Below are 12,026 nucleotides of genomic sequence, written 5' to 3'. Positions count from 1 at the left end.
CTTCGTCAAGGTCATAACTGTTGAACTACAATTATTGCCCTTAATTACAGGGTTCAGCCTTGTGTTTGTTCCCGCAAGTGTCTTTATTCATACATATTCAGACTTCAAGGATACTTCTCCCAGTAGGACCCCAAAAGACAGAAGTAACAAACATTCATTTTACAAGGCAAACTTTTTTAGTTTCAGTTTTTTCATTTCATTTTAATATCAGTTTTGTGGCCAATTCACATAACTATTTGCCTGGTGGGGATAACTTCTTTAAGCAGGGGGAGCAGATCCAGCGTGCTGTCCTGTTATGGCTGTTTGCTGGCTCTCTTCTGAGGACACAACAATGATTTTGTAAAGAGCAGCTCTTAAGGCAGCTGTTTATTTTTCTTTTGATTTAGAGGTAAATCTTGCACAGGGGAAAGAAAAAAAAAAAGTTGCCTTATATCCCACACAGAAGAGGAATTGCAGATGCATTTGGTTATCTGGGCTTCCCTTTTCTCTTCCAGCACTTCTGGCCAAGCGGAGGGGAGCACCTCGCAAGGCACCAGTGACATCTGCAAGGAGGGTTTTTCTGCCCCAATTGCACGGGTGGATTTTTGACACTAAGCACGCGTGGCAATTTGGGGATGACTCGAGGTGGCCGCCTGGGCCCCAGCTGGTTGGGGTAGGAGGAGGCTTGGTGAGGAAGCTGGCTGCAAGGACGGGTGGTGGAAGAGGTCCTTCGCCACCCGAGTGCCTGCTGGAAGCAGGGCTCTGGTTTCTGGCTTCCTGCCCTGTTTTCTCTGGTTCACCACTTTGGGTACGAGTGCATCTGTGTCTGTCTCTGGTATGTTTGGACACGGCCACCTGGTACCGAGGTTTGGCTTGTAGGCAGAAGGAAACTGAGAAAACCCAAGAAGTCTGCTCATCGACCACAAGGGAGAAGTAATCCCAGTGCAGCTGGAGAGCTGGGATGGCACTGGCAGGGTAAGAATACAAAGACAGTAAGAGGCTGAAGTGTTTGCTTCAAATGTCAGTATTCCTCCCAAACAATTGCTTCCCAACGTCAAAATTTCATTCCCACCACAGAGGCTGTCTCCTCTCTTAGCTGGACATTGAATGCAAATTAAATGCAAAATATCTCCCGAACCAATTGGGCACCCAGCGCTTGCGAGAAGCAGTCGCACGGTACACATGGAACTCGTTTAAACCTCAGAAATTTGGGGGAAGTCAGGGGACTCTTTCTTCCATAAAAGCACTTTGTTGTTTTGGAAGGGAACCGGTGCCATGTGATGCACAGATGACGGAGCGCTCACTTGCGAGCTGGCGCTCGGCGCAGATGCGGCGATCTGGCGTGCCTGCGCGCGGGGAGCAGGAGCTGGCCCCGAGTTGAGGAACTCGATTGTGGTGGCTCCTCGATGCCCCGTGTGCCAGGAGGAGGGGATGACCCCTGGCTCTGCTCTGGCATCGCTGTGTGTTTGGTCCGAGCAGGCTCGCTCACAAATTGGAGCGAGCTGCCCTGGTGCAGTGGTTTCTCTCCCCCCCTTTGGACTGGTCAGCGTTAGTTTTGCTCCCAGGCATTTTTCGTGGGCGTCTTTGAGAAGATGTCTGGCAAAACAATGGGGGAGTTCTGTGAATAGATGGAAGGAGGCTAGTTTTGTGTTTGAGGCAGCTATTGAAAGGGAAGAAGTCCCTTATCTCCATGACAAACCCCTGATGAACGTTGTTGGCATCTGGGAAGAGAGCTGGGAGCTGTCGTGCTCCAGGCAGCCTGCGCTGCTGATGCTACGGAGGGGCTGAGCGGTGGACAGGGCCTGATGCTGCCCCCAAAAACACCCCCAGAGTAGGGTCTGGGCTTACTTTTTCCTTGATTTCTATTTTTGAAGGATTTCAGATCCCTCACAAGCATCAGTGTCCTGCATGAGGGCGCTGGGATCTCCTTGCAGAGGATGGCTGTGTGGTGGGCGGCTCGCAGCCACCGGGTGCCGCGCGTGGCCCAGCCCAGCCTCCGAGGTGGCGGCTCTCTTGCAGAGCCCCACGGTCTGGTTTGCATTATGGGTGAAGTTTTTAGCAAATTACTGCTCGTCTCTGCTTTGTTTCTATCAAAGAATGGACAGAAGGCTGCCCAGCAGTCTGAGGACAGATTTTCTTTTTTATTTTTTGGAATAGAGCACAGATTTTGAGGGGTTGGTTTGTTAACACACGCCTGGTCCTTATCAGGCTTGTATCCCTCGTGGGGCAGCAGGTCTCCTAAAAAAAAAAGTAGTTTTTAAGGTTTGCGTGCAGCCGTGGACCAAAGGAGAATTTCTATTGGACTACACTGAAGTGGCTTTATTTAATGTTAACAAACAGAGTAAATTATTAAGCAAAGATTATTAATGAGCACGTTCATGTTGACGGAATTTATAAATACTGTATATAATACTATAAAATGTTATATTATGTACAGTAATATATACTCCATTACTGTATGAGCACACATCTACAGACATAAGTGCAGGGCAGTGATCCCCAAAGGGACCTGGGCTCAGAGCTGTCACCTGCGGTGATGTTGCCGTCAGTGCGCACACCAGGTAAGTTCTTCACATATGGTGTCGGTAGGGCGTCAGCCACCTCCGTGCAGGCATTTAAATGCTGTTATTCAGGAGGGTAAAGGATTCTCGTGGTGGATGGAGTAGAAATGTGGTTTTGGTCCTGTCCTGAGGCTTTAGGGAAGGAGGAGAGGCAGCGGTGATGGGGGCGAGGACGAGGACACATCTGGCAGCGCCCCTTTCTTGTACTCGGTTCACCTGCAGTTGGTGCTGGTGGTTCTCAGGTGCTGTCAGAGGTCCCAGATTTCATTGCTCAGCCCCTCTTTTCATTGCTCAGCCCCTCTCCTCCCCTCTTCCTGTGGTGGTGAAGCTGGAGGAGCCTGGCTGGTTTCTTTGCTTTCCTCGTGACGTTTGGTGTGGTTTTGCTCCAAGTAATGGCCGGCACAAACCCATGACCCACAGCACGGACATCACAGGGCAGGGTGGGACGTGACTTCTCCAGGTCTGCCCCATTTATCCCAATAACCTCAAAGGTTTCTTGCTCCTGGACAAACCAACGCATTCTCAAAGTTCTCTTTGTCCAGCACAGCCGGGGCTGGATGGGTGTGCTCACCCACAGCCTTTGCCAGAGCTCCCTTCTAATGCAAAAATGTGCTGAGGAACCGTATTGCCAGCGGGCACCATCCCGTTCACAACGATTTATGGTGCAGCCTATAGGATTTATGGCACAGCCTATAGGGTTTACACTGCAGCCTATAGGAAGGGACGGTCCCCGCTCCCCGGCTGTGCCGCGCTGCCAGCCGCAGCATTCGCAACGCCCAGTGACCCCGGGCCCTTCGCGGCGATGCTAAAATATTGCCATGTCCTTTTGTTCTGACACTTTCCTCCTTTTCAAATTTAAGATTTTACGATTTTTCGAAACCACAGAGACAGAGATTGAAGGCAGCCCTTTGAATCTGTTAAAATTTGACTGCAGGGTTCCTTCCGACCCCTGTGCTAATTTTTAGCAGAGCAGGAAACATTAAAAATAACCATGAGAGAAGATTGCCCAACTCAGAAGGATTGTCCTCTTAATCTCTGGCTGCATTTTCACTCCATGTTTTCCTCCTAACGTTCCTGCAATGTTGCTGGAGCGAGTCCATCCCCACCAGCAGCAGCGATGGCACTGGGGGAGGAAGGCAGAGGGCTGGCTAGCCAGGCTGGCACCCAGCCTTTCCCTGGGCAGGGTGAGGGATGGAGCGGGGAAATGTTTACTTATTGCAAGAGCTTTTGCTTGTGAATCAGGGCTTGCTTATGAGCTCTATGTCTTCCCTCTTGGCTGAACGTAAAATTCTTCCCAAGCCGTCAGACACTCAGCATTGGGTGAAATCACCTGCCGCTGCAAAAATTTTGGTGCTACGTCTTGACCCTCCTGAGCGTTTGCTATGGAAACAAACAAACAAACACAAAGGCTCTTTAGGCTCTTTTTTTTTTTTTTTTTTTTTTAATTGTAACCGAGCACATCCCCTTCCTCTGAAGCTGAAATGGGAGCAAAAGGCTTGTATTAGAGCATGGGCAAAGGCATGAGTGAAATTTATCCCTAGGCAAAAAGCTGCTGCAATGCCTCCTCTTGCTCAGGGTGTGCGGAGAGCTCACCCTCCCCATAAGCTTTGTGCTGGTCGTTTCAGTGGAAGTGATTTTTGTTCCTCTAGAATGAAAACTTACACAGAGGTGGCTTTTGAGGGGGAAATAGGGAGTTGATGTTTTTCTGTTCCTTACTTAGCAAACAAACTAAAGATCGCTTCGTGTTTAATTAAAACGGCAGAAGTCAAGGAAGAGATGGTGACGATCTCAATGCGTGGGTGCTCCTGAAAATTGCGTTCAACGAGCCCAGGTTTCCGATGCTGTCCCCTCACCTCCCCGTGCACTTCCCTGGCCGCTCAGCCATGCGGTGCCTTGGCTCCTGCATCCCCATGGTGGGACACAGCCATCGGGTCCCCAGCCCAGGCTGACCAAAGGTTTCCGAGCCTGGGTCCCAGCGCTGTCCGCTCAGCGGAGCGGCTGGCCCGGAGCCCCTTTGAAAGCCCCATGAATATTGTTTCTCTCGAGCATTAAATGCTTTCCCTCAAACAAACATCCTTTGAATAGGCCATTGTTATTTCCTTCTGGATGTCCCTTTGTGGACTGATACAAGAATAGCTAGAAGCTGATGAATTGCTATTGTAATTTTTTTTTTTTTAATAATTTTTTTTTAAATGCGTGGGACTTCTACTTCTTTGAGAACTCGGGCGTCCTGTGCGTTCCTTGCTCAGGTCCCAGTTTTTTCCTCTGCACATCACCGATGGCTGTTTCAGGTGAATCATCTCCAGCAGCCTTAGTTTCAGGAAAGAAACTTGGTGGACCTGGTGCCTTGCCCAAGTGTTACGATGTAAAGAAACGTGGTGAGACAAAGTATGGAGGGGTGTTTGTCAGGGCAGGAGTAGTTTGGCCAAGCTACGTAAGCCTTTGTATTGACGGATATGGCTGCATTCACTTGTACCTTCTGTTAATGCTACGTAGCAGTTGTGCACCGGTAGTTCCTCTTAAGAAATAATCTATATCATGTAAATAATGTAACCTGTTGGGTAAATTTGGAAATGTTGTGCGTGTAGGAAGCCCCGTTATTTTCAGGTGAACATCTTTCATCCAGGACTCAGTCCTCTGGCTTTGCCTCTGTCCCGACAGAGCTGTGCACATCCCAGGGTTTATATTCCAAGCCCAGCCACACGGCTGCCGCAGACTGATTTATTCCTTACTGATGGCTGGAGCTGGGAGCTGGAAGGATGCTATTTTAATGCGGCCGTTAGGGTCCTCTTGCCAACATTTTTTTTTTCTCTCTTTTTTAATCCATTTCAACATCATAGATTTAAGCTAAGTTAAAAGAAGGTTCACCCTAAACAGTTCCCTAAGACTTAGAGGAGATGAGTCCTCCGTGCGGGAGGAGGTGTGAGCCCAGCACGTTTGTAGAGCAAGCTGTGAAGATGTCCACACGTGTGCAGGTGTGGGATGTGCTAACCCAGGCTCTCTTTCGCAAGCACAGCCATCGTGCTTGCAGCAGACAGAGAGGAAAACAACTCTGGGCTTGTATTTGGGATGATGGAAGCCTGGGATGGTGGAAGCAGGAGGCCCAGTGCTGTGTGGACCCACAGCCATCAGTCCGTAGCTCTTCGGGAAACATTTGCAGGGCTGAGTCATCTTTGGGTTTAAATGAGGAAAGGGCTCAAGTTCCTAGGCTGCAGGCAGTGGATCAGGGAATGCCGTTCTGGGATCTGCCACAGCTTTTGTGCTGCTTCTCCTTATCCCCAGCTGGCGGCAGGGTAGCTGCGTCTGTCTGTGGGCATGAGAGCACCTGCTCTTCCCCTCCCCACACCCATCCTTTCTCACAAGAAGGCTTCCTACAACACGAGATATTCAGCAGCTTGTGTTAATCAAGGACCATGTGCCTGGAACGATGGGGAAATAGCCTCTCACCACGGGGATTTACTGTGTGCTCCTGCAGTTACCCTAAAAAAGGGAGACCTTGGGGGAGAGCTGGGGTAGCTCAGTGCTCGGCCCCGCAAATCAAGGCGTGTTTCCAGCCTCACGGCGCTGCAGATGAGCAGAGCACGTAGGTATCAGTCTGTGGGATGGATGCACCCTTCCTCCCTCCCCAGCCAGACATCCCATCCCCTCAGCGAGACTTAATAGCGTGGTTTGAGGGCGATGGCTGCTGCCCACGTCGCACAGCAGGGTTGTACCAAGCCCTTCTCCGAAAACAACCAGTTCAGCTCCGAGGCTGCTACGAATTGCTCCCCCCTCACTTTAACCAAACCAGGTGTGTGAACTCTCAGTCCTTACAGTCCTGAGGCAGTCCCACGTGCTGTGCCAGAGCAGCGTCCCTGTCCCTGTCACTAACCCTGTCGCTTCCTTTCACGCCTCTCCGTGCTCTGCACGTTGTCGCCTCTTACTCGGCTTCTGCGAAACCTTCTTGCTGGAGCGCATGCATGAAGGATTAGGTATACAAGTAACATAGCCAAAGACTGTACTGTATGCATCCAGAGCCTCTTTCAGAGCACGACTGATATTGCTGTGTTTGTAAAGTGTTGGTCTTTAATTTTATTTTTTTTATAATGCTGTCTTCTCCTTCCCTTTCCAGGGGCCCCTTGGCTTGGATGGCAAACCAGTAAGTAGCACCAAGTGCCAAATGTGTCGCGTCTTTATTCGTGCTGCTCTGCAATGGCTGGGCAGAACCTCAAATATGGTCCAAATCCAAATATTTTCTATATGTATAACTGGGAAGAGTTTGTTTAGAAAAGTTAGTCTGTGGTCTGAAACTTGTGCAAGTTTAAACCCTGAGCGGGGGTGAAACACAAGGTGGCAATCCCAGTGCTGAAGGTAAAGTGGAGTTGGGAATCCACAAGTTTGAATCTCTTTTGTCCAAAGATAGGATTTAGAAATCTGCAAGTTTGAGTCTTTTTTGAGCACTGGTGGCTGGGGATGATGGGTTGAAGTAGCCTCGGCCACGGATCTCCTGTGCTCTGCTGCAGCCAGAGGTGGGACGAGCTCCATGGCTCGTCCTGCCGTGGGCTGCGCACCGAGTGTGACTACTTGGAAGAAGCAAACCAGGGATGTTGGTCACGGGCTGCTGGCAGCACAAAGTGGCGTCATGGCAAGAATCATTTCCAAGCTGCCTTTATTCAGCTCCAAAGGAGCGCGGGCACGCAGCGCTCGAGTGAGAGGCGAGTTTCCCTAGCGCTGTGTGATGCAGTGCTTTCTGGAGCATCCTGGGCTTCATTTTCTGAGCTGTTTTCTTGATTTCTTTGCTGCTCGGAAGCCCTCTGAATAGTCGGGTGCTCCTTTCTTTTCTTGCTGCTTTCACAGAAACAGCCTTGTTGACTTTTGGCAGAACGCTGGCCAGCGCTGAACCCTTCAGTTGCTGCGGGAGCGCACGGCTACCTCTGGGTTTTTGTTTCCCAGTCCCGCTTTATTCCACGTTCACTAGAGGGCACCATTTGAAATCTTTTCAAGCTTTGGTCCTCAACTAATCGTGTTGGTTTTTTGTTGATTTTTTTTTTCCAAAGTGGGCAGAAGTCAGTCAGTCTTCGCAATTGCCAAGTTATTCCAGGTGCTTATTTTTAGCTAGAGAGCATTTTGTTATAGCTGTACATTATTTATTTTGTAACAGCTGAAGTTGCTTTTTATCCTGTTTTCTATCCTATACTTGAAGATGGTAAATGTGAATAATTAAAAAAAAATAGAAAAAAGGCGGTGGCAGAGAAGGGGGAGACTGGAAGGGCAGCTCCCAGCACTGCACCCATGGCTTGGCTTGGAATTAGCAGAACCCCGCACCGGCGGTGCCGAAAGCCTCAGCACCGTGCTCTTGCACCAACGGGGGTGCGAATGGCTGAGGGTGTGCATGCTGGACCAGGAGCAAGACCCTTGGGTGAGAGACAGGGAGAATCTGAATGTAAAAGCAAACTTATCAAACGTCCAAACTCAAACCAGACTGCTCGTGATCTCTTTCATGGGAGCAAGGAGCCAGGAGGCTCGCTCAGAGCCAACAGCAGTTGGGATGCTGTGCAGGGCTGCAGATGCTGCTGCCCTGCCTCCTTCCCACACTGCTCCTGCTTCGGTGAGCACCGTGGGCTGGCCTGAACCGAGACTCGATGTTTTTGTGCCTGAAGGCTGCAGAGCAGGCACATCAAAGCCTGGCCCCGCAGCTTCTCTTTGGGACTGCGGCGTGTCTCTGTCTGCCTGTCGTACACAGAGCTGTTTGGAGGGAATATGACTTATGTCTTCAGCAAATAGGCCAAAGAAAGCAGCCTATCCTCCTTGTTTATTTCAAACAGATGTATAATTGTTGTAATGATATGCTGAGCATGTGTTTTTCTAGAAGTGATTTAATACTTCAAGAAATGTCTCGCATCTCTTCAGCATCACATGTTCACGAGCGGCTGTCACGCTGCCTGCTCTGCCCCTGTCCTCCTCTGGTCCCCGGTCCCAGCATGAGCAGGCACAGCCTCCTCGCTGTTTCCCAGCAGTGCCTATAAAGCAGTGTTTGACTTACAGTAATAGCAACGTGGCTCAGGGTGGTGAATTCTTGCAGTCCCCTTGGTTTTGATGTTGGGCTAAGAGCATACGCACTGATGATTCTGCCTGTCCTTAATTGTCACACCTTCTTATGTTTTTTTTCCAGGGACCTCCAGGACCAAAAGGGGAAAAGGTAAAGACTGCCTTAGCATGTGGTTATTAAACCAGCTGTGTGTCCTTACTCTCCTGTGATTCTTTGAGTTCGGGTTGCCCCAATATGCCAACATGGCATCACTGCTGGGTTTGGTTGGGACGTGGAGCCGTGACAGCAGGTTCCTGGGTTGCTTTCAGAAGAGCCCCAGGAAAGGGAGGGCAGAAGGAGCTGCAGAGATGTAGGAGGAAGAAACACGGCCCTAAAGCTTGTCCAAGTTGCAGGGTTTGTGGTTAACTGCTCAAGGGGTAGGGGAGTGGCACACAGCTCTCCTCTTGCTTTCCCTCCAAGAGCAGGGAGCTGAAAGGCTGCGGGCTCCATCGCCCTGTTTGCATGACATCCTCCCGTGAAATCTGAGCAGCCGGAGCAGCTCATCGCTGTACTGAAAGTGATGTTAGTCCTTGCATATGTAGGACATAAGCAGTTGCTAGGGGAGCCTTGGAGTTGGAAACAATCTGCTATTTCAGATTTATTATCTGTTTCATCGCCTGCCAGGGCAGAATCTTTCCCTATTGTGTTGTCTCGAAGCCTTCTCCTCCCTGGTTTTGAATATGTTAAGCAATAGGACTCTTCCCACTTCCCTTGTGTGCTGCTCCCTCGTCCAGCTGCCCCTGCGTTTGGTCCTTCGTGTTTGAAATTTGACCTCTAATGCCTGACCCTTGCTGTTTTGCCTGATGTGCAGGGTGAAGCAGGGGACATCGGCCCAAGGGTAAGTAGTGACACAGCGTGCTGTTTTACTCTAAAATGCGCTCGGGCTTGGTCACCACACACATCAGGGCTTCGTGCTACTTTGTCCCTGCAAACTGGGGTATGGTAACAGCTCTGGAAATGTTTTATTTTGCCATCGGAGCTCTTTGCATTGGTGATTTTTCTAACTGTGAACATGGGAAAACAAGAGCTGAAGATCTTCAGGTACCTCTTGAAGAATTTCACAGCTACCGGCCTTTCCTATCCCTTAATCCTTCTTCCAGTGTCAGAGACAAGCCCCATTGTTCCTCTCGAAGCTCTGCTCCTTTTCTGTGGGTGTTAGAGTGCCAACGTGTTGCAGTAAGGCAGCATCCCAAGGCAGGGCCCGCACAGCGCTGTGCAGGTTGGAGGTTTGTCCTCTCCTGCTGACAGCATGGTGGGATGCAGACAACGTCTTGTCTGCCTTTGAAAATAAAGGTTTTTAAGTATCTAGATGATGAGGGAACACTGTTCTGTCTATAACACAGAAATTAATGGAGTTTTGTGCAAATGGCTCACGCTGAGCCGGTGCTCCTGTGCCCACAGAAACCCACAGGGAAGAAATGCTCCGAATGCTGAGGAAAACCCCAGTGCTCAAATTCTTCAGCATATAGCATGTCCCTCCCACGGTACGATTGCCTCAAAGAGAGGCATGAAACTGCTCTGTTAATTCGTGCACCGTGTGCAAGGAGATCCTCATCTGCACATGGGAGGTGGGTGAATAAATCCCAGCCACCACCGTCACACCAAAACTGGACCTGAGTCAGGCTCCCAAGGACAGGAGAGGATTAGGGCTATCCTGTCCAGCCCCAGGATGGGACTTGTCTGGTGGGTCGTGTCTCGTGCCCCTGCTGAACGATTGCCTTTGCCCAGGCTGAGCAGCCATGGGACCTGTCGAGGAGGGCAGAGCGATCCATCCCCTGCCTGTGCTGTGATTTGGGAAGAAGGAATAATGATCACCAGTGGGGGGCTGTTTTGCTTCATTTTCATTTCATGGTTTGGGGGATCTGTTGGACATCGGGAAGGCTGAGCACTGGGCTCCTATGCCAATATGCATTTCAGTGAGCGGTGGTGGCCCGTGCAGTGTAGGACGTGATTGCTTCTTAGATACTGCTGGTCTACGCTTAAAAGGCAAGAAACTTCAGATAATTTAGTCTCCTGCACACCGAGGTGCTCTGGTGCCCAGGTTCTGCTGGAGCTGGAGGCGCCAAGAGCTGGCTGGTGGCCTTCAATGGCATTGCCAGAAACGTGGCCAGGACCTCAGTGGTTAACGGCCAGAGATGCCTCGGAGTCATTTCTCGTTTTCCCCTAGAGGCTGCTCAGTGACTTTTTGAAGTTTGCCATTTTCTGAAGCAGCTCCTTGGGTGCATCCTCGGGCTTTGAGAGCCCCTAAAATCCCTCACACAGATTTATTCCCCCCCTGGCTGCGGAGGGGCTCGGTGTATGGTCTCAGCCTTGCAAGTGCCCACCCACGTACTCCGAAAAGGCTTTAAGAGGTGATTCAGCCGCGCAAGGGCATGAGTTTTTACTCCTTGGCCGGAGCTGTGGATAACTTCTGCGGGAGAGGGCACCACGCAGGGCTGGTGATTTGCATGCTGCCGGAGGAGATGCTCGCCAGGCTTCAAAGCTCCCATGGTTTCTGCTGCTGGGGAATTTGGGAGCCCACCTCCTGCCCGCAGCTCCCAGCCCTGCTGCAGGAGCTGTCGGGGAAGAGGCTCGGTCTGGACCCACAGACGTAGGTGTCGGCTCCCAAGGTAACGTCTGTCCTGCTTTTTAATCTACCGATAAAAATATTTTTCTCTTTTTTTTTCTCCTGATCTGCATTTGTCCAGACTGTATTTTACTTTTGTTTTACTTTTTTATGTGTTCATGCCTCTTTGCACAAGAATAATAAAAAGTCTCACAAACAACTTGGGAGGAAAAGAGGAGAAATAAACCTGGCAGAGCCCCCGAACGAGTAGGTCTAACAAACAGCGCCTGGCTGTGAAAACAGCTTCCTTTATGTCTCCAGACATTCCGGGTTGGATTGGATATGAAACTTCTCAATACCATCTGGCCCAGATTATTTTTTATTTCTTAATTTAATCTATCTTCTTCCTCAAGTTTCGGTGGTAGCTTTGTTTAGCTGATTTTGAAAGATGTCACAGCAAGTCATCAAATCAACGGGAAGATAAATAACCATGAATACATCCAGTGCTGCCTCGCTCCTAAATGTGCATGGCTAGGGGAGATGGAGCTGGGATAGCGTGTGTCAGTGAACACAAATATTATCATTAGGAATGATTAACGAGTAGCACTTGGTGTGTTTTCGGAGGGACCACAGGCAATGGAAGTGAGATGAGGGCAATTAGGAATTAGCTGCTGAATACGTGGGTGTCTGCACTGCCTCTATTTCTGCCCCTAATTAACACCTGCTACCAGCAGGGACAAAACCCCGAATTATTGCACATGTGAGTGTGCCTCATGCAGATGTTGGAGGGTGATTTTGGGAGACCTGAGGAAGCAAATCGCATTGGGTTGTCTTAGGTACTGTGGACTTCAGGGCTTGCAGAGGGTCCTTGGAG

General features: G+C 50.0%; 1 protein-coding gene across 1 annotated transcript in view; it reads left to right on the top strand.

The window, feature by feature from the left end:
- Positions 1–12,026, top strand: part of COL23A1 (collagen type XXIII alpha 1 chain) — a 161,421-nt gene that overhangs the window by 131,105 nt on the left and 18,290 nt on the right. The window contains exons 6-8 of the mRNA XM_084535250.1: positions 6,652–6,678; positions 8,692–8,718; positions 9,419–9,445. Coding sequence (XP_084391376.1) covers positions 6,652–6,678; positions 8,692–8,718; positions 9,419–9,445 — 81 coding nt within the window. The remainder of the gene's footprint in view (positions 1–6,651; positions 6,679–8,691; positions 8,719–9,418; positions 9,446–12,026) is intronic.

This window comes from Aythya ferina (assembly GCF_964211825.1).
Source record: "Aythya ferina genome assembly, chromosome: 14".
NCBI classification, from domain to species: Eukaryota; Metazoa; Chordata; class Aves; order Anseriformes; family Anatidae; genus Aythya; species Aythya ferina.
Note: the sequence above shows the minus strand (reverse complement) of the source record. Positions and strands in the feature narration are given on the sequence as shown.